General features: G+C 43.2%; 1 protein-coding gene and 1 long non-coding RNA gene across 3 annotated transcripts; one reads left to right on the forward strand and one right to left on the reverse strand.

Annotated features, from left to right (window-relative positions):
* Positions 1–4,031, forward strand: LOC118021225. Its single transcript, XR_004682140.1, has 2 exons — positions 1–258; positions 3,901–4,031. It is a non-coding gene; the product is annotated as an uncharacterized LOC118021225 (long non-coding RNA).
* ZNF786 (zinc finger protein 786) lies at positions 3,971–25,113 on the reverse strand. Of its 2 annotated transcripts, XM_035021333.1 has the most exons (5): positions 23,545–25,113; positions 13,185–13,311; positions 8,757–8,909; positions 5,762–6,477; positions 3,971–5,731 (listed from the first exon to the last, which is right to left on the reverse strand). In XM_035021333.1, the coding sequence occupies exons 2-5, from the start codon at positions 13,282–13,284 to the stop codon at positions 4,442–4,444; spliced, it is 2,259 nt and encodes a 752-aa protein (XP_034877224.1). In that variant the 5' UTR covers positions 13,285–13,311; positions 23,545–25,113; the 3' UTR covers positions 3,971–4,441. The 2 variants fall into 2 exon arrangements, with proteins under 2 accessions (XP_034877224.1, XP_034877223.1); XM_035021332.1 differs by lacking the exon at positions 23,545–25,113 and adding an exon at positions 22,164–22,245 and having other exon boundaries at positions 3,971–6,477.
* Between the last annotated feature and the right edge of the window lie 819 nt (positions 25,114–25,932).

A 25,932-nucleotide genomic window follows, 5' to 3' on the forward strand; every position in this document is an offset into this window, starting at 1 on the left:
TTTTGCTTATGCCTCTAAGATAAAAACTTCTGGAAAAAGTACTTCCTCTTGTCCCTAAAATTCTCACTAATGTTTCAAACTCTCCCCCTCTCTCATAAATTTTGGGGATCTGCTGTGCAAATTTCTACACCAGTCAGAAATTTCCAGATTCCCTTGAGATACTCAGCTCGGCTTACTGAGTTTGCTCTATGTAAGACATCCTACCAGATGCTACTGGAGATAATTTACTCCCAACGGATCAATTTTTCAAGGATTCAGGTGACTCATATTTTCATGTTTCTCCTCTAATTTCCCCTATTCTCTCTTAGCTAAAGAAAAAGTCATCAGATGTGAACCCCCAATTCTACAACCAAATTGTATTTGTGGTAGCAACCTCTCCTGTCCTCCAGTTACTTGGGAAAAGTGTCTCTCCCCCACTGAAGGCCAATTCCTCTACCTGCACAGCTGTCTTTCCTCTGCTACATCTTCACTCTCCTTTTTCAGAATTCTTCCCCATTAGCAGGCAGATTTGCTCTAGTATCAATAACAGTAACTTTTTCAGCTACTGTCAATTTCTCTGCTCCATTTTAAACTAAACTTCTGGAAAGAGTTCTTTATACAGCCTGTCTCCAATTCCTTATTCACACCGTGTACCAGTCAGCCAAGGTCTGCCTTTCTGCTCCAACACAAAGGAAAGTGTTCTTGTCTAGGTCAATATCTACCTCGATGTTGCCAAATCTTCTGGCCACTTCTTTGCTCTTATTGCACCAAACTTCTCAGCAGAACTCATCTCTGTTGTCCTGCTTCTTGGAATATTCTCCTTGTTTGGCTGCCGAGGCACCACTCCTTCCTAGGATCCCTCCCACCTCACAGTTCCCTCCTTTTTGTTCTCTTTCCCTACTTCTCCAAATCTGTTGTCCCTCAAATTATTAGGGTTACTGAGGACTTGGTCCTCCCTTCTCCTTTGTCTACTCTCGAGCTCTAGGTGATTTCAGTGCCAGGGAGTTTAAATATTTAATGCTGATGACCATGTTTCTTTCTTTAGTCCAGACATCTGCTCTGAGCTCCAAACTCACAAATCTGTTAAACAACACCCCTTGCATCTTTCCCTTTGCCTTTCTGGTGCTGCTGCTGGTGGTAGTGGAAGGAGGGCCTGACTAGTCACTGACAGACTTTTAGTTAATTGCCCTGGTCTTGGGCTTCCATCCTGCCTGGCTCCTGGGCTGAGCATCTGCTCAACCAGTCACACTCCTCCAAGCCTCAGTCCCCTTTCTGCCTCTTCCTGCTTGTGGTGACTCCGCTTCCCTTCATTAGATGCCATTCTGCCAATAACTTTCTGTAATCTGTTGAACTTTCTCATCCGCTGATGGTTTCCTCTGAGTTCTCTTTATGGTTGTGGATTTATATAAAAAAATTCCTTTACTGTAATATTACTGGGATATCCAGAGGCAGAAAACAAATATGAGTGTACTTGGTTCTCATCTTGAGTCAAGACAGTGACTGGGCTTTTGTGAATAGGATGTTTTTCTTACTTGTGATGGTTATTTAGGTGATTCTCTTGGATGATCCAGGTATACAATAATAGAACGCATTCCGTAATGTTAAGTAATGGCTCAGCAGAGACCATTGCCTTCTTGACCTTAATGGAAATTTTTTTTAAAGATTTTACTTATTTATTTATTCATGAGAGACAGAGAGAGAGAGAGAGAGAAGCAGGCTCCCAAGGAACAAGGAGCCCAATGTGGGACTCGATCCCAGGACCCTGGGATCATGACCTGAGCCGAAGGCAGACGCTTAACCATCTGAGCCACCCAGGCGCCCCTTAATGGAAATTTTTTTAAAAACCATTCTGTCCCTTTTAGTATGATCTTCATTGTTGGGCCAGTCAGATTTATTATTCTTTTGGAGGTGATGGGATTATTTTTTGGATACTTGTAGGCATCTTTCCTTATTCTTGAAATTCAGGGATTTCTGCAGGATATCTCAGCATGGATTTTTCTTTTTGGGTGTTTTGGGCAGGATAGAAAAGGAAGTTTATGAACCTGTGCTTATGATACCTTCTTTTCCAGAATCTCTCTCTTCTTTAAGTACCACTCTAGGACCTGTTTTTCATGTTGAGTGTGAGCAGCCTAGGGTACTTGGGTTTAGTTGGATCTTACCCTTTTTCTTGACATCTTCCAATACGCCTTCAGTTTTTAACAACACTTTAAACACTCTGAGTCTTTTACCATCTCTGAGATCCTGCAATTGTACCAGGCAATAGATAAGAACAGCAACCTAGAGTCTCTGGCCTTCAGTCTCCCTTGAAACCCCTGCTGGGTTCATGATCACTTCCTACTCTCTGGGTCCCCAGTATGGGCATTCACCTGCAGCATGGCCTCTATCCCTTCTTTGCTTATGTTGAGTCTAACTCCACGCTTTTTGAGGCTGGCTGTCCCGTGAACACAACAGACATTTTAATGTCTTAATGGAGCCGAGCGTGCTTGCTCTTCAGTAATGTTTTACAAAATGAGTCCTGCAGAACTCTACGTCCACAAGATCATAGTAAATGTTTTTGAAAAAGAATCCCAAGGTCAAATATATTCACAATATAAGAAAATACTACACATCAGGTCTTCCTCTGGGAGAGCCATAGACTGTGTATGGGGGTGTGTGTGGGTGAGAACTGTTTTACTTTAATTGGCCATGTAGTTCTTTCCTCTTCTCAATTTTTTTTAAAAGATTTTATTTATTGACAGAGAGAGAGCTAGCGAGAGAGGGAACACAAGCAGGGGGAGTCGGAGAGGGAGAAGCAGGCTTCCCGCAGAGCAGGGAGCCCGATGTGGGACTTGATTCCAGGACCCTGGGATCATGAACTGAGCCAAAGGCAGACACTTAACGACTGAGCCACCCAGGCACCCTTAAATTTTTTATTTTTTTTAGAGAGGGAGAGTGCAAGGTGGGGAGGGGCAGAGGGAGAAGAATCTTAATCAGGTTCCATACCCAACATGGAGCCCAACGTGGGGCTTGATCTCACAACCTGAGCCAAAAAATCAAGTCAGAGGCTTAACTGACTGAGCCACCCAGGCTCCCCTCTTTCCCTTTTTAAAAAAAGAATCTTTGGAGCCAGTGTTCCAGAGAAATCATGTGTGACACGTTGTAGTTTAGTGACAATCTCATTTTCTGTCATCCCTCAGAATTTCAGGTCTTTTTTTTTTAAGATTTATTTATTTGAGAGAGACAGAGTGAAGAAGCAGACTGAGCAGAGAGCCTCACGCGGGGCTCGATCCCAGAACCCCAAGATCATGATCTGAGTGAAAGGCAGACGCCTAACTGACTGAGCCACCCAGGTGCCCCAGAATTTCAGGTCTTTTCACGAAATACGAACCCTCTGGAAGTCAGGATTTCTTTGAACGGAATGTAGTTCTGTCCCTGAAGTACAGATATTCTGTGCTCACGCAGCCTTCACCTCATGTAACAAATGGGGTAGGTTCCTGGACTTCTACTTGTACTACTTGTATTATGTTTACTTTTTTTAACATTTGCTTGAAAATTCTCCGCGCTACACTGTTGTTGCCTGTAGTGCTGCATGACAAAGCTGTTTGGTTTTGTTACTTTTTTCCGGAAGATTTTATGTTTAAGTAATCTCTATACCCAACACGGGGCCCGAACTCACAACCCCGAGATCAGGAGTCGCACGCTCTACCAACTGAGCCAGCCAGGCGTCCCTTGGCTTTGTAATTTTGTCTCTACTCAGATTTGGCCACCGCTTGGTCACTCAGAATCCCGTTCACTGTCTTGGCTTCCAAAAGCGTCTGTTCTGCAGCTCCCAAACCCATCTTGTATCTATATTCTAGCCCCATAGATCTTAGCACCCCTGCTTTTTATGTTTCTTCAACTCAGATGAGCCAAACTTTGCGGAAATTATCCGCTTTTCCTTAGGGGGAACTATGCACAACCACTGTGGAAGCTGCCGTGAGACCTCAGCATTCACATGGACAGACAGACTGGGATTCAGAGAGCTCGTTTTATTGCTATCAGTTTCAAAATAAATTAATCAAAACCAAATCCAACATCGTATCAGGCCTGCAACAAAATCCACTGGATTGAAACCCCCCAGTTTAGGGTCACACTGTGAAAAAGAGTCAAGTGGATGTTTAAGAGCTTTGAGAACAGTACTGGAGGGACTGACTGTCTTAGTTCAAGCTGGGATTTCAGAGCTAGCTTAGCATTTGCGGGGAAATTACCACTTAAGACGGCAGGAAGAACAGGTATCTCTTTCATCAGAAGACAGGAGATATAACAGGTGATGAGCTAACCGAGAAAATCCTGTGTGGTTTCTCATATTCCTAACTCGCGTTACATTCTTGCTCAAAAGGGGGCCCCGTTCCTAAAATCTGTCTCCCGGTGGGTTTGGCTGGGGCCGCTGTGGATTCCCAGGCCACACGGACTCCGCCGAAGGCTCCGGATGCCCTCCACGGCCTCAACTCCAGTCAGCCTCGATCATTGCAAACAGCTGGCTGAGCCTCTTCTTAATGTCAGGCTCACTTGGAGCGCTGTAGGATTTCGTGTGCACCCTGATGTGTTCGGCCAGTTTAGACTTATAAATGAAGCCCTTACCACAGTCGCCGCAGGCAAACGGCCTCTCAGGCCTGTGTATGCGCTGGTGCCGAAGCATGTGTCCCTTTTCCCGAAAGTTCTTACCACACTCGGGGCAGCGGAAAGGTCTCTCCCCCGTGTGCAGGCCCTGGTGGCTGAGCAGCTGAGCCTTCAAGCGGAAACTCTTGTCACACTTGGGACACTGGAAAGGCTTCTCCCCGGTGTGGGTCCTGACGTGTTCGATGAGCTTGGACTGCTTGGCAAAGCCCTTGCCACACTCGCAGGAGAAGGGCATCTCCCCGCCGTGCAGCAGCTGGTGGGCCTTCATGTCGGCCTTCACGCGGTAGCTCTTGCCGCACTCGGGGCACTGGAAGGGTCTCTCCCCCGTGTGCAGGCGCTGGTGACTCAGCAGCTGCCCCTTCAGCCGGAAGCTCCTGTCGCAGGTGGGGCACCGGAAGGGCCTCTCCCCGCTGTGCACGCGGAAGTGCTCGGTGAGCTTGGACTGCCTGGTGAAGCCCTTGCCACACTCGCCGCACGAGAAGGGCCTCTCCTTGCTGTGCGTGCGCTGGTGCGCCTTCAGGATGCCCTTCAGGCGGAAGCTCTTGTCACACTCGGGGCACCGGAAGGGCCTCTCCCCGCTGTGCACCCTCAGGTGCTCCCGGAGCTTGCACTGGTGGGTGAAGCCTCGGCCACACTCGCCGCAGGAGAAGGGCCTCTCCCCGCTGTGGCGGAGCCGATGCGCCCGCAGCATGCTCTTGAGGCGGAAGCTCAGCTCACACTCGGGGCACTGGAAGGGCTTCTCGTCGGTGTGCAGGCGCTGGTGCCTCAGCAGCTGTCCCCGCTGGCGGAAGCTCCTGCCACACTCGGCGCACCAGAAGGGCTTCTCCCCGCTGTGGACTCGGCTGTGCTCGGTGAGTTTCCAGCGCTTGGCGAAGGCCTTGCCGCACTTGCGGCAGGAGAACGGCCGCTCGCCGCTGTGCACGCGCTGGTGCACCTTCAGCAGGCCGCTCAGGCGGAAGCTCTTGTCGCACTCCGGGCACCGGAAGGGCTTCTCTCCCGTGTGCACCCTGAGGTGGCTGGCGAGCTTGGACCTCGCGGGGAAGCGCTTACCACACTCCGCGCAGGAGAAGGGCCTCTCCCCGGGGGGGCGGCGCGGGGGAGCCTCCCCGGCCCCCTTCCGGGGGCACAGCTCCTCAGCGGCCGCCTCAGCCTTCCCGGGGAAGGCGCCATCGCCTCCTCTCCAGGAGCCTAGCCTCTCCCTGCCGGGCTGGCCCTGGCGAGCCTGCTTGCTGCTCTTCGAGAGAAAGCTCCCGTCACATTCGGAGCACCGGGAAGGCCTCTCCCCCTTGTGCCGGACGCAGTGGCCGAGAAGGGCGTGCTTCTGCGGGCAGGGCAGCGGGCTCTGCCCTGCGTGGCCAGCCACGTGGCCGAGCAAACACTGCTTCCGGTGGAAGCTCCGCCCACAGTCAGGACACCGGAAGCGCCTGGGACCCTGACGGATGCTCCGCTGTTGCTGCGGGGCGGTCTGTTTGCTGAATTTCTTCCAGGACCTCCATGGCTGGTCCTTCAGGTGGCTCCTCTGGTGCTTCTCTGAGTGGTCCTCCTTCCAGAAGTTCTCCCCGCAGACAGCGCAAGGGTGCTGGGTGCCCTCCCCGCAGCAGGCCTCCTGCAAGCCAGGGAGCCCCGGCGCTCTGGGACTTGGGATTCCCTCTCTCTGGGTGGGCTCCCCGGAGCTGTGGACTACTGGAAGTGGAGCCTGTGCGGCATGTCTGTGTGGGCTCAGGAGGGCCATGGTTTGGGCAGGCCTGAAGGCACCATCTTCCCCTCCTCCTCCTGAGGGTTCAGGGGGGCACTGGCCTTCTCGGGGATCCAGCTGGAAATGGCGTTCAGCCTCTCCTGAATGCACAGCTTGTTGGCTTCCTGAAATGGAAAACAAAAATTCAGGCAGTATTCCTGTCTGTGGCATGACTAAAGGCTTATGTCACCAGGAGAGGGAGCAGTTCATGGTGATGTCTGGTGGCCAGGGAACCCAGCTCCCACGGAAATCCACAACCAGGGACATTTCAACTGTGGTTCTATTTCATGGCTGAGAGTTTGGTAAGAAGTCTGCTGAAACTAAACTGAAAAAAACATATCTTAAAAAAGGAAAATATAGGGTGCCTGGGTGGCTCAGTCAGTTAAGTGTCTGCCTTCGGCTCAGGTCATGATCCCAGGGTCCTGGGATCGAGCCCCGCATTAGGCTCCCTGCTCGGCGGGGAGCCTGCTTCTCCTTCTCTCTCTGCCTGCCACTCTGCCTACTTGTGTTCTCTCTGTCAAATAAATAAATAAAATCTTTAAAAAAAAAAAAAAGGAAAATATAGGGGCGCCTGGCTGGCTCAGTCAGTCGAAAGAGCATATGGCTCTTGATCTCAGGGTCATGAGTTCAAGCCTCATGTTGGGTGTAGAGATTACTTAAATAAATTAAACTTAAAAAAAAAAAGAGGAGGGGCGCCTGGGTGGCTCAGTCGGGTTAAGCGACTGCCTTCGGCTCAGGTCATGATCCTGGAGTCCCGGGATCGAGTCCCACATCGGGCTCCCTGCTCGGCAGGGAGTCTGCTTCTCCCTCTGACCTTCCTCCCTCTCGTGCTGTCTCTCATATAAATAAATAAAATCTTTAAAAAAAAAAAAAAAGAGGAAAATATAGATCTCAAACATAGGGCCTAAGCTTTGGAATCAGGCTGTCTGGTTCAAATCCCAGCTCTCCACTGTGCAGCCTTTGTCAAGCTAATCTCTCTTGGCTTCGATTCCTTCTCCTGTAGACACAGGGAAGCAACAGGACGTATGATTGTCATGGTCATTAGGTGAGATCCTGCACGTACGGTGCTGAGCACGTGCCTGGCATACTGCATGCACCTGTAAGGACTCACCACCACCATGACCACAGGACCATCACATTTGTACCATTTTTTTTTTTTTTTTTTTTTGACAGAGAGACACAGCGAGAGAGGGAACACAAGCAGAGGGAGTGGGAGAGGGAGAAGCAGGCTTCCCGCCGAGCAGGGAGCCCGATGCGGGGCTCGATCCCAGGATCCTGGGATCATGACCCGACCCGAAGGCAGACGCTTAACGACTGAGCCACCCAGGCGCCCCACATTTGTACCATTTTGATGTGCAGACATTCCTGGAGTCAACAAGTGATGATGGCACTGTCACTAACAGACCCTAACACCACAGTCATGACCCAGGGGCTGTCCCTAAGGCCAGGCAGCAGGGCCTGGCCTCTGCTCCCCCCTCCTCACCCCTATGCCCACAAACCTTTTAAAAAGGTTTCTTGGAAGAATTGATAACACATGGCAAAAAGTGAAATAATTTGTGGAGCAAAACTCCCTTACTGTCCAGAAAGAAGCAACAAAAAACTCAACAAACTACTGACAAGATTTCTTGGAATGATGCTCCCATTGGCTTTCTCATTCCATACTTTACTGCTGACTTTTAAGAATCCAAAAATCTCAGGGGCACCTGAGTGGCTCAGTTGGTTGAGCATCCAACTCTTGATTTCGGCTCGGGTCATGAGATCGAGCCCCAAGTTGGGCTCCGCACTCAGCAGAGAATCTGCTTGAAATTCTCTCCCTCTGCCCCGCCCCCTGCTTGTTCTCACTCTCTCTAATAAATAAATACATAAATATTTAAAAAGAATCCAAAAATCTCAGACTGTCCCATCATAAAAAGAAACAACAGAGGAGAGCTGAGTTTTAGGTATTCAAGTAGAGTCAACAGTCTCCAGATAGGAAGGAAGCAATTTTGGTCACTAGAATGTGGATAACCAGTCTCTGATTCCTGCCACCATCCCCCTCGCCCTACCTACTACTAACAACAGCTCACATTTACTGAGCTCTTAGTGTGTGCCAGGTATCACTTTAACACTTTACATATGTTAACCTATATAGTCCTATAATGTAGGTACTTTTATTATCTTCATTTTATAGGTCAGGAAATTGAAATACTGAGAGGCTGAACAACTTGCCGAAGGTGCCCCAGAAAAGACAAGATCCAGACTCAGACTCTAGAACCCACACTCCTAACCACTGTACTTTACTGTGTTTCTCTAGAGTACATCAGATGTCCAGCCTCAGCCCAGCCAAACAGGAAGACGAGATCAGAGAACTGGAACAAATGGAGCATGATGTCTTAAGGCAGGGCCCTAATTTCTTAATACTTACCCTGAAACTGATGACCCTCGATAACTGGATCAAATTGCAAACCAGCAGAAGAGCAAATTATGTTTCCTGATTTCTGTGATTCTCCCCAGTTCTTGAAGAACTCTTTCCCCTGTTCAATCCAGGATATTAGTTCTGGTTTGGGAAGTCCATCATCTGTCCAAAGAAGTCAGAAAAGGTAGTTTGGTTTCTTTGAACACTAAATTTAAAGCACACCAAGTTGCTTTTAAATTTTCAAAATGTACTCCTGGGAAAACATATGAGACGAGAGGTCAAAAAATAGATTATAGGTTTATGCAAGGAGGAGCAAAACTGCCGACATATCCTAACAGTACTTCCTAATCTATTTGGACCTGTTAAATCAGTTTACTGTTTAAATCCTGTCTTGGTCCCCATATATCGAGCAATATGTATTTTGTTGTGGATTTCATAAAACTCACTAGTAGCGTGCTTTGAGAATGGTGGGACAGCCCCGCAAACAACTGGAGATACCATGGGAAGACAGGGGTATGCAAAAATAAGAACTCGAATGCCTATCCTAGGAAATTTCAAAGTAGGTAGCTCCAGCTAAAATACTCTCAGAAGTCCGCTGGTGACAGTGCTAATCATAGCCCAAAACATGGTTGAGTTCTGCTAGAATAAAAAGGGTTGCAAGCAATAAAATAAGCAAATGAAAATAGTTACAGGATTCTCTAATATATGACCCCATTCCCCTAATAAAATGTTTATGTATTTTCAAGTAAAACTTTCTTTCAATACTCTCTCTCTTACAGAACCTAAAGTATGCTTCATAGAGTGCTAAAGGGAGATCAGTGTTATGGTTCAGATCAGAGAAAGAGGGTAAGCCAGGTAATGTCTCAGGGATAAAATGTCAGAGTGGTGTAGTACATGTGGAGACTGATCACTATGTTCCAGATCCCTCCTTGCCCTCTGAAATCTGACTTCAATCCCAAAAGAATTCTAAGGCTGCTCTCATGAGAAAAGGAATCACTATCTTTTATTTAAATCCATACACCTATTCTCACTCTTCATCCGTTGAAGTCCCAGCACCTTTTAAAATAAAAGTATTTTTCCAAAAATAAAACCAAGAAAACAATTCAATTTACAGTAACACCAAAAAGAATAACACACTTAGGAATAAATTTAATAAAAGAAATACAAGACTTACACAACAAGAACTGTAAAATACTGTTGAGATTTTAAAAGTCATAAATAAATGGAAAGATATCTCATGTTCATGAATAGGAAGTCTTAAAATTGTTAAGATGACAATATTCCCAAGGGGTGAGAGGTGGGGGGATTGGGTAACTGGGTGATGGACATTAAGGAGGGCACGTGATGTAGTGATCACTGGGTATTATATAAGACTCATGAATCACTGACCTCTACCTCTGAAACCAATAATACATTATATGTTAATTAATTGAATTTAAATTTTTATTTATTTATTTATTTATAAGATTTTATTTATTTATTTATAGGACAGAGAGAGACACAGCGAGAGAGGGAACACAAGCAGGGGAAGTGGGAGAGGGAGAAGCAGGCTTCCCGCAGAGCAGGGAGCCCGATGCGGGGCTCGATCCCAGAATGCTGGGATCATGACCTGAGCTGAAGGCAGACGCTTAACGACTGAGCCACCCAGGCGCCCCTTAAATTTTTAAAAATGAATAAAAAGATTAAAAAAAAAAAAGAAACCCTTGCTGCTTTTCTGATATAAGCATTTAGACTTATACATTTCCCTCTAAGTGCTGCTTTGGTGCATCTCACAAATTTTGCTGCTTTATATTTTCATTTCATCCAACTTTAAATATTTTCTAATTTCTCTTGCGATTTCTTCTTTGGTTTATAATTTATTTAGAATCACCTCATTTGAAAACAAATGAGTAAACAAACACAAAGCAAAATCAGACGTATAAATAGAAAGAACAAACTGATGGCTGCAAGAGTGATGGGGTAAGGAGATGGGCAAAATGAGTGACAGGGAGTGGGAGATACAGGCCTCAATTATGGCATGAATGAGTCACAGGAATGAAAGGCACAGCACAGGGAATATAGTCAATGATACTGTAACAGCGTTCTATGGTGACAGATGGTAGCTACACTTGTGGTGAGCATAGCATAGCATACAGAGATGGTGAATCACTATGATGTACACCTGAAACTAATGTGATATTGTGTGCCAACTATAATTTGAAAAAAAATTTTTAAAGAATATATTATATAGCTATAATTAAACAATGTGAATGTAAAAAATAAAATAAATTTTAAAAAAGATGACAATATTCCCCAAATCCAAACTGGTTTTTATTTGTTTGTTTGTTTTTTACAGAAACTGACAAACTGATCCGAAAAGTAATGGTAATCAAAACAGCGTGCTATTGGCATGAAGATTAACATATAGATCAGTGAAACAGAATTGAGAATCCAGAAATAAACTTCTACTTTTATGGTCAACTGATTTTCCAAAAGGGTGCCAAGAGAATTCAATGGGGGAAAGAATACTCTTTTCAACAAATGGTGTTGGGACAACTGGATATCCATACACAAAAGAAGCTGCTGGATCCCTACCCTACACCATATACAAAAATTAACTCAAAATGGATCAAAGACCTAAATGTAAGCACTGAGGGGCACCTGGGTCACTCAGTTGGTTGAGCATCTGCCTTCAGCTCAGGTCATGATCCCAGGGTCCTGGGATAGAGTCCCATATCCAGCTCCTTGCTCAGTGGGGAGCCTATTTCTCCCTCTGCCTGCCACTCCCCCTGCTTGTGCTCACACACTCCCCCCTCTCTCTCTCTGACAAATAAATAAAATCTTTTAAAAAATAAAAAAATAAATGTAAGCATTAAAACTATACACCTCTTAGGAGAAAACATAGGAGTGAATTTTTGTGACTTTGGATTAGGCAATGGTTTCTTAAATATGACACCAAAAGCTCAAGCAACACAAGAAAAAAGAAATTGGACTTCATAAAAATTAAGAACTTTTGTGCCTCAAAGGATGCCATCAAGAAAGTGAATAAACAACCCACAGAATGGGAGAGAATATCTGTGAGTCATGTATCTGATAAGGGTCCAGGATCCAGAACAAACAGAGGAGGCTTAAAACTCAACAATAAAAAGACAAATATACCAATTTAAAAATGGAAAATACTTGAATAGACATTTCTCCTAAGAAGATATACAAATGAAAAGACGCTCACCATGATTAGCTGTTAAGGAAATCAAAGCTACAATGATAGACCATTTTGCATCCATTTGATCTTGATGTTTGGAACATTCTTTTTGGGTGGAACAGGATTAACGATAGAGGATTATATTTCTTTCTCTACAGATTCAATTACTTTAACTGGTCCTTCAGTAACAATAAAAATATGTAATGTCTTGGATTACGTGTTTTAGAAACAACATTGTATACATGAAGCCTGGAAAACATACATATGGTAATGGAATAGAATATAAAGCATTAGAAACCTTGCAATATAAAGGAAATGGTATGGCTGTCAGGAGCTAGCCAGAGAGATGGCAGGAAGTACAGGGGAACTAACTGCCTTATCTTCATACACTGAAGGAATCAAGACATATAAAGTTGATGGACCTTGATCTAGAAATTTAATTTATAAAGGTAGACAATAGAGGCATGAAAAAAACCCCAAATTTGGGGAAAACGGAAAAAGGGAGATAGAAGAAAGATAGTTTAAGTGAATTAATGTCTCATTTTTCATAGTAATGAGTTAATGCTGCCTACACTTGATAAATCAAGTAATAGAGATGGAAGCATGATAGTTAGATTGGAGGAAAGTACAATAAGAACTAAAACAGTAAAGTTAACAGTGGTTGCCTTGGGGAATTATCTGAGTGCAGGAGTGAGGATGAAGCAGAGACTTTATCATTCATTTGATAAATAAAAAATATATATGTATAAAGACCAAGTAAGCAAAAAGACTAAAAAGAACACCCATTACCATAACCATGAAGAGACTGCTGCTGTTAACCATCTGTGTATAGCCTTACAAAATCTCACTGCAGGGAAATATTTTAGCTTTTCTGAGTTATCCAGACCCCATGGTAAAAACTGACAGGTAGGGACATCCTAGGGTAAAGATATACAGGTACATTATGGACACGAGCTAGGAGTGCTCCCATATGGAAATCACGGCAATCTGTGAGTGTGTAGCGACTAAAAGCCCTGACTTAGTCACCCCTGACCACCACGCATCAAAGTCTTAAACATTCTCCTTACTCAATGTCTACCCTTGAGTAAGGATTAGCAATGCTTACAGAAGTATTAACAAATAGGACTCTGGGGTAAAAAATACCATTCTGAGTTAATTTCTGAGAAATCTGACCTAACAAACAGGAGCATCAAGGGACTGGGATCTTCTTCCAGACCCAGTTCCATGACTTACCCACAAAATTGAGCACTTCTTACCTAGAGAAACAAGAATCTCATAATTGGTTCTCATTACATGCTTGTAAAGCTCCTTCTGCCATGCCTCTAGATTCTGCCATTCTTGCTCAGAGAAATACATGGCCACATCCTCAAAAGTCAGAGGTAACTGAAATTACAGACAAAATACATACACGGCGTTAGTGCTTCAAAAGGACTTCAGCTCCTTCTCATCAACTTATTTTTTTATTTTGTTTTGTTTTTTAAGTGAACTCTATCCCCAAGGCGGGGCTCAAACTCACAGCCCTGAGATCCAGAGTCACCGGCTCTACCCACTGGGCCAGCCAGGTGCCCCTCCTTGTCATCAATTAAAAAAATTTTTGTAGTGGACACTGTTTTTGTCTTTTCAGCAGCTTCCTCCTTAGGAACTGCTCCTTCCCCCACTCCAGTCTTATGGTTGGTTCTGCTCTTACCCACTACACCATCCGAGGTTCTTTATGCTTGTTTGAACTATATATGCATATGGATAGTAAAGAATTTTTTTTCTTTAAAGTGGGAATAAATCACTGGGTAATTTCATTCACTTAATATTTTACAGATATCTTTCCAGGTCAACGTGTGGAGGCAAAACCAGGTTTTTGTAAACTGCAGTGTCTTTCATGCCACGGGTACATATACCCCACTGATGGGGGGGTATATGTATATGTATCATTTCCTTTATAAATTACAAACAATGCTCTGAAATGCTTCCTGATATATTTAGTGCTTTTACCTCTGTAAGATAAAGCCTAAAAAGGAGAACTACTAAATCAAAAGGTATAAACATGTTCAGTGTAATAAATACCATTAGACTGCCTTCCAAAAAGAATTCGGCATTTTTGCCCATGCTAAGAAGATGAGACTTATTTCTGTACACTTTGCCAGCACAGGTTGTTCTTAAACCTTTTTTTTTTCTTTTGCCAATGTAATGGTAAAAAATTGTATTTCATTGTTTTAATTTGCATTAATTTGTGAAGCTTAGCATCCTTTTCATCATTTTCTGGGGAGGGGGGCATTCCATATATCTTTGTGCAGGTCTATTCACATCCTTTGCTGAACATTCCAGTGGGCTCCCATAATTTGAACGGATTCCTTGTATTAGGGTTAATAATCCTTTGATTGACTAGCAAACACTTCTTTTTAAAGATTTTATTTCAGAGAGAAAGAGAGAACGAGCTCAAGCATGAGTGGAGGAGGGGCAGAGGGAAAAGCAGGCTCCCCGCTGAGCAGAGCGCCTGATGTGGGATGTGGGGCTTCATCCCAGGACCCTGGGATCATGACCTGACCCGAAGGCAGACCCTTAAGTGACTAAGCCACCCAGGTGCCCTAGCAAACGTTTTCTCCCAGTCATTTGTATTTTGAGTTTATCTTCTGCCAAATACCCTTTTATTTAGTTTTAATCTGTAAGTCTTTTCCATTGTTTCCAGCTTTCTAAGTGGTCCCCGTATCAAAAAGTTGTACAAATACTCTACTTTTTTGCATTTAGATTTGCACTTAATTCTGTAGATGAGATTGGCATCTATTATATACGTATGGATAGCCAATCACACACTATTAAATATACCATTCTTTCTCCTTAGATTGAAATGCCAACCTTTGCATGTATTAGATTTTCATAAATATGTGAATCTGTTAATTTCTGCTATACTTTCCCTATGTATCTTTTTACAATACCTATGCAATATCTAATATTGGGAGGGCAAGTCTTACCCCCTCCTCCCATTCTTTTCCAAGTTACTCCTGTGAATTCCTGGATATTTATTCTTCCTTATAAATTATTTTGTCCAACAACAAAAAAAGCGCATTGGAATTCAGTTTGAATTGCATTAAACATATACACATATTTAGGAAAGATTTTGACCTCATTTAGGAACATGTTTTATCACTCCATTTATTTGGTCTTGTTTGCTACCCTAAACAAACTTATTTTCTTCTTAAATGTTCTGAATCTTTTAAATTAATTTTGTTTCTGGTATTCTGTGGTTTTTCCAACAACTGTAAATGGGATCACCCCTGCCATTTCAAATTACTACTAGTTAAAAAAAAAGTCACTGAGTTTTATAAACTTATTTTGTGTCCAGTTACTGTACCATATTTATCAATCTTATTTTTTGGTGGGATACAATTTTCAAATAAAGATAATTACTCCATCTTCCACACTGTTGTTTTTTTTTAAAGATTTTATTTATTCATTTGAGATAAAGAGAGAGAGCATGAGTGGGGGGGCGGGCAGAGGGAGAGGGATAAACAGAGGATCCGGCTGGATCCCATGACCTCAGGATGAGGGGAGGCACACATTTAACTGACTGAAGACCCAGGCACCCCTCACACTGCTTTTTTCTTGATTATACTTTACAGAAAAACGTCTCTTGTGGCTTCAGGGTTTAGTATCTTGATTTGGAAGACTTCCTAAGATTATAAAATATTCTCCTAAATTCTTCATAACATTTATTAGAATTAGACCTTTTTCATATGGAACTTATATCTGCATAACAAGAAGGAATATGTTCTTTTTGTAAGTGGATATTCACTTGTCACAAAATTTATTAAACAGTCTATTCTTTTATCATTGATTTGGGATTGTTTTTTATTAACTAGGTTTCCATTTATATTTGGGTATATTTTTGTTCCACTGGTGAATGTGTCTATTTTTGCTACAATACTGCACTGCTTAATTCTTATAGTTTTATCAGATATTTTGCTATTTAAGAGGACATGGTCATCCACCACCACCTCCATCAATTTCCACAGGAAATTGTCTGGATTTTTCTTGTCTGTTTTCTCTTCTACATACACAGGAAAGATACTTTGTCAAATTTATACAAATTCTATTGGGATTCTGATAGGAATGTGCTTAACATACAAATTTTGAGAGAACTGTATCTCTAAAACCTGGGATCTTTCCATCCAGAAACATCTACCTAGATATTTTTATATGCTTTGGCTAAATTTAGCTTTCTTCATATAGACCTTATATAATCCTTGCTAGGTTCATTTCTAGAAACTGTAGAGTTTTTGTAGCTACCATGTTTGAGGGTTTGTCCCACTAAATTTTTTTTTTTTTTTTAAAGATTTTATTTCTTTACCCGACAGAGACACAGCGAGAAAGGGAACACAAGCAGGGGGAGTGGGAGAGGGAGAAGCAGGCCTCCCGCGGAGCAGGGAGCCAGATGCGGGGCTTGATCCCAGGACCCTGGGATCATGACCTGAGCCGAAGGCAGACACTCAACAACTGAGCCACCCAGGCGCCCCTGTCCCACTAAATTTTCTAATTATGAAAGCTTGGGAAGCTAATTTTTATGTTTATTTTGGAAACAAATTCCCTTGTTGGCTAACACTTCCAGTTGGCTGCCTTGGAGTGTCTACATAGAGAATGAGATCTGCAAATTAACATTTAATGATTTAAGCCTATCATTTCTTTTTTTTTTTTTTAAGCAAAAGATAAACTGTTTAAACTAGTAGGTCTTCACTGAACTCTATAAATTACACATCTGTAGATCTCCTGCATACGAGGCTAAGCCTATCATTTCTTATTTTTACCTTATTGTATTGGCTGAAATGATGTTGAGTAATAGTGATGATAGCATGCAACTGTCTTATTCTTTAAAGGAAATGTTTCTAATGGTTTACAAGTAGTATTTGTTGGTTTCCTTTAACTTACTAACCAAGATGCCTTCTGTTCCTAGAATACTAAGAGTTTATCAAGATTTGGCTTTGAATTTCACTGCTTTTTAAAACAATGAATTAGAAAAAATAACACATGCAAAGGTTTAAAACTTTTATTTTTTATTGTGATGGCCTTGGATAAATTGAACACTTTCTAAGATGTGTAACTAGAAACATGTAAATTATGTATTTGTTAAAGTACTCGAATTTCATTAAGTATATATTCTTTTAGGGGCACCTGGGTGACTCAGTCGGTTAAGTGTCTGCCTTCAGCTCAGGTCATGATCTCAAGGTCCTGGGATATAGTCCCACGTGGGACTCCCTGCTCAGCCAGGAGCCTGCTTCTTTCTCTCCCTCTCTCCCTCCTGCCACTCATGCTTGCTCTCACTCTCTCAAATAAATAAAGTATACATTCTTTTATTGTTCTTTTTTAATATACTTTATTTTTTAAAAAAGATTTTATTTGTGAGAGAGCGAAAGCACACAAGCAGGGAGAGCGGCAGGTAGAGGGAGAAGCAAGCTCACCTCTGAGCAAGGAGCCGGATGCGGGGCTTGATCCCAGGATCCTGGGATCATGACCTGAGCTGAAGGCAGACACTTAACCGATTGAGCCACCCAGGCGTCCCATTACATACACTTTTTTAAGAGTTTTTATTTTTTCAGGTAATCTCTACACCCAGTGTAGGGCTTGAACTCACAACCCTAACATCAAGAGTCACATACATGCACTACTAAGCCAGTCAGGCACCCCTACTGTTTTCTTTAAATGAATTTTAACTCCAAATATTTTGCCATGTGTTTATTTCCTATGGGTATTAAAGTACAGCTTCTGTCAACTTTTATTTTTATTCATCTTTATGAAACTTAGATTTATATTTTTATTTTAATTTTAAGATGCTATTTATTTGAGGAAGAGAGAGATAGCGAGAGAGAGCACATGCAGGGAGGAGAGGGAAAGGCAAGCTCCCCAAGAGCAGGGAGCCACATGTGGCGTTCGATCCCAGGACCCTGAGATCGTGACCCAAGCTGAAGGCAGATACCCAACCGAGTCACCCAAGCGCCCCTAGACTTATGTTTTTAAATAATTCCTTTACATTTATATATATATCTTTTTTAAGATTTCATTTATTTGACTGAGAGAGAGAGAGAGCACAAGTAGGCAGAGTGATAGGCAGAGGGAGAGGGAGAAGCAGACTCCCCGCTGAGCAGGGAGCCCGATGTGGGACTCGATCCCAGGACCCTGGGATCATGACCTGAGCCGAAGGCAGACGCTTAATGACTGAGCCACCCAGGCGCCCAATTCCTTTACATTTAAATCAGAAATTATTTTAATGAAATAGCCATTTCTATGTTTTTGCTACGTTTTTTCTAATATGATTGATAACATAGGGAATAATTTGTCACAAAATTCTACACTTGCTTATATGCAATTTTGTCTGTGAGAAACTCTAGGTCAGTTCTACCTTCGGGCAATTTTATCCCCCCCCACCCCCGGACATTTGGCAATGTCTAGAGACATTTTTGTCATGACTGGGTGGGGACTGCTACTTGCATCTAGTGGGTCAAGGCCAAGGATGCTGATAAACATCCTACAATGCACAAGATAGCCCCTCACAACACAGTATTATCCAGTAGAGAATGTCAGTAGCAGCAAGGATGAGAACCTGCACTAGGTGAACAAAGAGATCCAAGTAGGGGTATACAACACACACACACACACACACACACACACACCCCACCCCACCCCCCTTTTGAGAATCTACCAGGTACCTCAGATTACCTTGTTTTAGGAGCCCTACCTATCCACACCTGGTGTTACAACTTTCCAACTGATTTCAGATAATGGTCCTCTCACTTCACAGTAACTCACAAGCACTACCCCTTCTTACACCCACTTCCATAAGTCAATTTCAGGTAGTTTTTAAGATAGCTTATTTTTAAATAATTTAACATGCATAAAACTGTGTTTTTATTGGGTTCTTATCTTTTCAACATGTCACTGACATGAAGAAAAAATAAGATAAACAGAGAGGGAGGTAAACTATAAGAGACTTAACTATAGCAAACAGAGGGTTGCTGGAGGGGTAGTGGGTGGAGGGCTGGGGTAACTGGCTGATGGGCATTAAGGAGGGCACTTGATGTAATAATGAGCACTGGGTGTTATATGTCAGTGATGAATCACTAAATTCTACCCCTGAAACTAATAATACAGTATACATTAACTAAATTGAATTAAAACAAAAACATGTCAGTGACAAACTTTTAGAGTGTTATGCGCTAACACCCTTTCTCCCATAAGCTGTGGTTTTTATTGCATGATTTTGCATTGCACTGTGATTTTTAGAAATGCATGTGATGTATTATAGCAGAAATGAATGTATGTTTTTGCTTAAAATATACTCATTCTCTTCTTTTGATTAAATTCCTTACTTTTAAAATGTTTTCAAGAAATGCTCAAAAAGCCTCCATTGGTTATTACTTTAATTTTCAGAAGTTTAAGGTTCAGAGAATTAGAGAACATTGTAACAAGTATCCTAGTATTTACTACTGATTTAACAAATTTAACATCTTTCTTCAGATTTCCTTTTAATGAAATAGAGTATGACAGATGAAACTCAAGTCCTCTATTCCCTCTTTAATACTGTTCTCATACTCAGTCCTATTTTCTCTTCCAAGAAGCAAACATTATGGTGCATGTAGTAACTTCTGTTTGTGCTTTTAATTCTCACATAGACATAAGTAACTATAAATATTACTTTGTTTTTTATGCACAAATCCTTTATTATACTGCAGCTTGTATTTTTCACTCTTCATCTGTCCATATTGATACATACAGAACTGATATACTTTTGTGTCATGTTCCACTGTCTGAACAGGTCATAATTTTAATCCATTCTTTTATCCATTGACCATTTGTCTACAGTTCTCTGAACTACCTGTTCAGATCCTTTGCCCATATTTTTATTGGGTCATCTATCATTTCATTTCTAGGACTTCTTTAATTAAAAAAAAATTTATTTATTTATTTGAGGGTGGGGTGAGGGAGAGAGAGAGAAAGTCTTTTTTTTTTTTAAGATTTTATTTATTTATTTGACAGAGAGAGACACAGCAAGAGAGGGCACACAGGCAGGGGGGTTGTGGGAGAGGGAGAAGCAGACTCCCCACCAAGCAGGGAGCCCTATGCAGGGTTTGATCCCTTGTGACCTGAGCGGAATGCAGATGCTTAATGACTGAGCTACCCAGGCGCCCCTTTTATGTAATTTGTGTATTGATTAACTGTTGAGTATATTAGGTTACAAATACTTTCTCCTTGTGTACGTCTTATAATTTTATTTATACTTATATTGTACATAAATTTTCAGTTTCGATGCAAACATATCAATCTTAGGTCGTTTTGCTTTCTGTGTTGTGGTTTTTTTTTAAAGATTTTATTTATTTATTTGAGAGAGAGAGAATATGAGAAAGAGAACATGAGAGGGGGGAGGGTCAGAGGGAGAAGCAGACTCCCTGCCGAGCAGGGAGCCCGAAGTGGGGCTCGATCCTGGGACTCCAGGATCGTGACCTGAGCCGAAGGCAGTCGTTTAACCAACTGAGCCACCCAGGCGCCCCTGCTTTCTGTGTTTTAAACATTTTTTCTATATGTAGGTTACAGAGATATTCTAAATTTTTTTCCAAAAGGCTTGTTTTACTTTTCATGTTTAGATTTTAAATTTATCTGGAACGTAATGTAATTTTTTTGTTACACAGTGGTGATCTACCTTAATGTTATTTTCCAACTGGAAAAGGCAATTGTCCCAATACTGCTTTTGAAAGTCTCTGTATTACTTTCCTAAAGCTGCTGTAACAAAGTACCCCAACTGGGTGGTTTAAAACAATAAAAATTTATTCTCTTATAGTTCTAGTGGCTAGAAGTCTGATACCAGGTGTCAGCAGGATCATGCTATCTCTGAAGCCTCCAGGGGAGAAGCCGTTCCATGCCTTTCCCTTAGGTTCTAGTACTGGCTGGCAATCCCTGGCATTTCTTGACTTAAAGCTGCATAACTCCAATCTCTGTCTCCACTGTAACAGTAACTTTGTGTGTCTGGATCTCTGTGTTTCCTTTTAAAAAGATAACAGTCACACTGGATTAAGAACCTACCCTACTCCGCTATGATCTCATCTTAACCAATTAAATCTGCAACAACCTTACTTCAGGTAAGGTCACAATCTGAAGTTCCAGAAAGGGCATGAATTCTGGGGAGACACTCGTCAACAAAGTACAGTCTACATCTGGGTTCTCTTTCCGTTTTCACTGCTGTGTGTGTCTATCCCTGCACAAAATAGCACGGTAGTAATTCTATGGGCTTCTAATAAGTTTCATTATCTGCTAGGGCAATTCCCTTTTCGTTGTTCTTTTTTCAGAATCATATTTTTGGCATTTTTCCAAATGAAATTTAGAATCTGTTTGTCTAAAGTCACAAAAGTCTTACTGCCATTTTAATAAAACTGCAGTAAATGTATATGTTAAGTTGGAAGAAAAGTATCATTTTTACTGTATTTAGTCTTTCCATCTACAGGCCTGGTTATCTCCCATTTATTTATAATTTCCCCATAAAGGTGTTGCATATCTTTTGAATATTTAATCCTAGAAATTACATTTTCTTAGCGGAGACTGTTAACGCTATTTGGAAATTAATAACCTCATGAATTCGTTTAGTAATCAGGAAAAATGGTCAAAATCAAAGTTTATAAGACATTTAAAAAAAAAATAATGGCCATTCCCTCTAAACCTCGATTACAACAAAACATTAAATAATCAAATAACGTGTACTCTGCTTAGGGTTTTATATCCTATTCTATTCCTTCCAACCTCCCTTCCTTCCTTCCACTCAACACAAACTGTAACCCGTTAGCAGCTGAATTACCTTATTCACGCTGCTGCCAGACAATCGCTTTAATCCTCAAAATCTTGTCTTTCAAACACTTGTTCTGAGTTCAGTAACTGTGATGTAAACTGGCTGAGCTCTAACACAAACCGCCGGCACCAGACCCATTTCTCTCCTTTCCCTCGCCTGCCCCCGCCGCGCCCGGGCGCCCCCCGCCCAGGCTGGGCCCGCAGCTGAGGCCGGGTCCACGCTCGGTTCGTTCGCGAGGGCGGCCACGGACGAGCCCCAGAAGTGGCGGTCACCGGCTCCGTCCAGGGTCCAGACCGTACACTCGGAGCCCCGCGCGACCTCCAGGCTCCGTTTCCACCCGTTCCACCGGATGGGTACCCGCCAAGCCGGAGCCCCGCCCCGAGCCCGGAATCCGGGCGTCCGCGCGGGAAGCCTGTCTTACCGGAGCCGGCTCGGCCATGGCCCTCCGCGGTCCCGTCCGGCCGCTGCCCCGGAGACACCGAGCGCCGTGCCCGCCCCCCGAAACCTCCTCGGCGCGCGGCCTCCCGCCCCGCCCCGCAGGGCCAGCCCCCACGCGGTGCACGCTGGGACTCGAGCCTGCCCCCGCCCCACAGCGCCCCCTGCGGCCCGGAGGAGCCAGCGACGCCCGCGGCTGACGCCTTTGCAGGGCTGCCGCGCTGGCCGCAGTGCGGTCGGTGGCGGGTCCTGTCGCTCTGCCGGAGTCTCCAAACGGGGAAGACCGAGACCCTGACGCGCTGGAAGGCGCCGGAGAGAGGGAGACGGAGAGGTGGACGTGCAGACTGAGCTGCAAGTAGGGAGGAGACTCGCTCTTCACTGAGCCCTGGACGGAGAGGGGGTGCGGGATTGGTTCCTCCCGAAGCGGACCCCAGGCGAGGGTAGGATCATCTGTGAGGCCATCCCGGGAACGGAGCGAGGGCGGGGAACCGGCCAAGGGGGTCAAGGAGCAGGTCCCCGCCGTGGCAATGGGGAGTCTGTGGTGCCGGGCACTCTGAGAGTGTGCAGACCCGCTCAGAATCCTCCCGCCGGGGGCCAGGGACCGAGAGGCTGGAAATTCATTCTCGGGGAGTCAGGCAGACACACGGCATCGCTGACACCATGGACCTAAATTACGAACCTGACTTACAGTCTATAAAATCAAAGAAATTGTATTATAACCTAAATATGAAATGGTCCTTAAATGTACCCCGTCTTTCACTCTTATTTTTTTTTTTTTTTAAGATTTTATTTATTCATTTGACAGAGACAGAGATAGCGAGAGCAGGAACACAAGCAGCGGGAGTGGGAGGGAGAAGCAGGCTTCCCTCGGAAGAGGGAGCCCGATGCGGGACTCGATCCCAGGACTCTGGGATCATGACCTGAGCCGAAGGCAGACGCTTAACGACTGAGCCACCCAGGCACCCCCGTTTTTCACTTTTAATCACCCAGGGTGGTTGAAGTGCTGAGATATATGTAATTGCTATACCCACCTTAAAGGTTTAAAAAAAAAAAATCGAAAAGTATGAAATTTAACAATAAAGCAAATTTAAAAAGTAAAAGTTGTTTATAATTCTGGTACTCTCATGTAAATGCTCTATTTCTTCATATAAATTTCCACTCTGTCCACAGACATGTACTCTTTATATGGTTCTGAGACACACACCATTTTTTCTTGTTTCACTTACCACATCAAAGTTTTCCATGTTTCTCATAATTTTATAATTATACTCATAAATGGATGTAATTCAAGGCAATGTATTAATCTGCTAGGGTTGCCATAACAAAGTACCACAGACTGGGTAGGTTAAAGAAATTAACTTTCTCACAGTTCTGGAGGCCAGAAGTCTGAGATCAAGGTGTCAGCAGTGTTGCTTTCCTCTGAGAACTCCTTGGTTTGCAGATGGGCACCTCCTTCCTCTGTCCTCCAAGGTTGTTCCTCAGGCTAGATGTTTTGTGTCCTAATCTCTTGACATTGGACTAGGGCCCACCCATAATGACCTCATTTTACCTAAATTGCCTCTTTAAAGGCCCTATGTCCAAATATAGTTCTGTTCTGACGTACTGGGGGTTAGAACTTCAACATACGAATGTTGGGAGAATACATTTCAGCCCATAGAAGGTAGGGTAGTATGAAATATTTAGGAGCAGTTAAAAAAATGTGGCCATAAATAATGCTGCTTGAATATTTTCATATACATAGTCTTAAAAGTGCTAAGGATAGACCAATACATTAAATTAGATTAAGATTTAAAACATTTTTGTACATCAAAAAACACGATAGCATAGCCAAAATTAGGTCAGAGTGGGAAAAGATATTTCCAACAAGCAAAAGCATCCAGAGAATATAAATAACTTCTAAAAATCAAAAGACTAGCCAGGAGGAAAATGTGCAAAATTATGAACAGTAAATTCACAGAAAGAGGAAAAAAATGAATAGGCAATAAACACACAAAAATGTTCCATCTTGTTAGTCAGGGAAATGCAGTATCTGCTTAAGAAGATGTGCATATCCTATCACCCAGCAAGTCTTACCTTGCTGCTAGTTTTGCACATTTACATGGGAGCCATACTTACGAATCTCTATAGCAGCATTGTTTTAAGAGCAAAAACAGGTAAGCAATTTAAATGTCTGTCACCCAGAGGATGGGTATCTTGTGGGGTTTCTTTCCCCATACATTGAAAACTAGCAGCAAAAACTAATGAACTGTAGCTAAAAACAGCACACATGAATAGCATCAACACAATGTTGAGTGAAAAGGCATGTTGCAGATTACATACAGTATGGTACCTCTTACAGAAACTTTAGAACATATAAAATAGCACTATATTTAGGAATATTACATATGTAGGAAAAGCATACAGACATGTAGAAGAATACTAAATGGGATAGCAGTTATCTCTGGGAGGTGGAATGGGGAAGAGGTGGTGAGGAGAGGACTGAAACCAGTACAGATGGTTCCCGATTTGTGATGCTACCGCTTATGATTTCTCAGCTTTACAATGGTGTGAAAGCAATGTGCATTTGGTAGAAACTATATTTTGAATTTTGATCTTTTCCTGGGCTGGTAAATGCTGGAGGATCCTCTCTCGTGATGCTGGGCAGCTGCAGTTCCCAATCAGCCATGCGATCACAAGGGGCAAAACCCCATACGCTTACAACCATCAGCACTCACAGAGCCATTGTTTGTCAATTTCAGTACAATATTCAATACATTACATGAGATAGTCAACACTTTATTATAAAATAGACTTTGTGTTCGGTGTTTTGCCCAACTGTAGGTTAATGTAAGCGCTTTGAACACATTCAAGGTAGGCTGGGTTAAGTTATGATGCTCAGTAGGTTTAGGTGTTTTATTTTACTTTTTTTCAAAAAGATTTTATTTATTTATTTGAGAGAGAGAGTGTGCATAAGCAGGGGGAGTGGCAGGCAGAGGAAGGAGAGGGAGAAGCAGGCTCCACACCGAGCTAGGAGCCCGATGTGGGGCTCGATCCCAGGACCCTGGGACCATGACCTGAGCCGAAGGCAGACGCTTAACCGACTGAGCCACCCAGGCGCCCTGGTTTAGGTGTTTTAAATGGTATTTTCAACTTACGATGGGTTTACTGGGACGTAACCCCACTGTAAGTCACAGATCTGTACTACTAATGACTTACTACTCAAGCTGAGCCAATGGCTCACAGGTGAACATTCTTTACACCTTCTGAATCTTTTTTTAAAATTTATTCATTTGACAGAGAGAGATACAGCAAGAGGGAACACAAGCAGGGGGAGTAGGAGAAGGAGAAGCAGGCTTCCCGCTGAGCAGGGAGCCCAATGTGGGGCTCAATCCCAGGACCCTGGGATCATGACCTGAGCCGAAGACAGACACTTAACCAACTGAGCCACCCAGGTGCCCCACACCTTCTGAATATCTTTGATTGCAAGGTACATGTAAATAAATTAATCAAGTCATCACTGAGTTTTGCCATCTCATGGGGAGGGACACAGGCTTGTAAGAAAACAATGTCAAAACAATATTCAATAAAACTATTAACAGAGGAAAGTATGAAGCACTACAGGAGCATCAGAGAAAGGATTAGCTGGCTATCTATCTCCAGAGGCAGAGTTCATTGAACTCCCTTTGTCCTAGCGTTTTGACTATGAAACTGTTTTCAAAAAATTTTACAATATGTATGTATACACACACACACACACACGCACGATTTGTCATTCT

This window comes from Mirounga leonina, unplaced genomic scaffold (assembly GCF_011800145.1).
Source record: "Mirounga leonina isolate KUSES-001 unplaced genomic scaffold, KU_Mleo_1.0 Mir_174, whole genome shotgun sequence".
Lineage (NCBI taxonomy): Eukaryota > Metazoa > Chordata > Mammalia > Carnivora > Phocidae > Mirounga > Mirounga leonina.

Excerpts from the sequence above, each read along its gene's own strand:
- ZNF786 (XM_035021332.1), bottom strand. Across the intron at positions 8,910-13,184 it reads TGAGATTCTTGTTTCTCTAG|ATGATGGACTTCCCAAACCA; the intron begins GTAAGAAGTGCT and ends TTCTTTGGACAG. Across the intron at positions 6,478-8,756 it reads CGAGGGTCATCAGTTTCAGG|GAAGCCAACAAGCTGTGCAT; the intron begins GTAAGTATTAAG and ends TTTCCATTTCAG.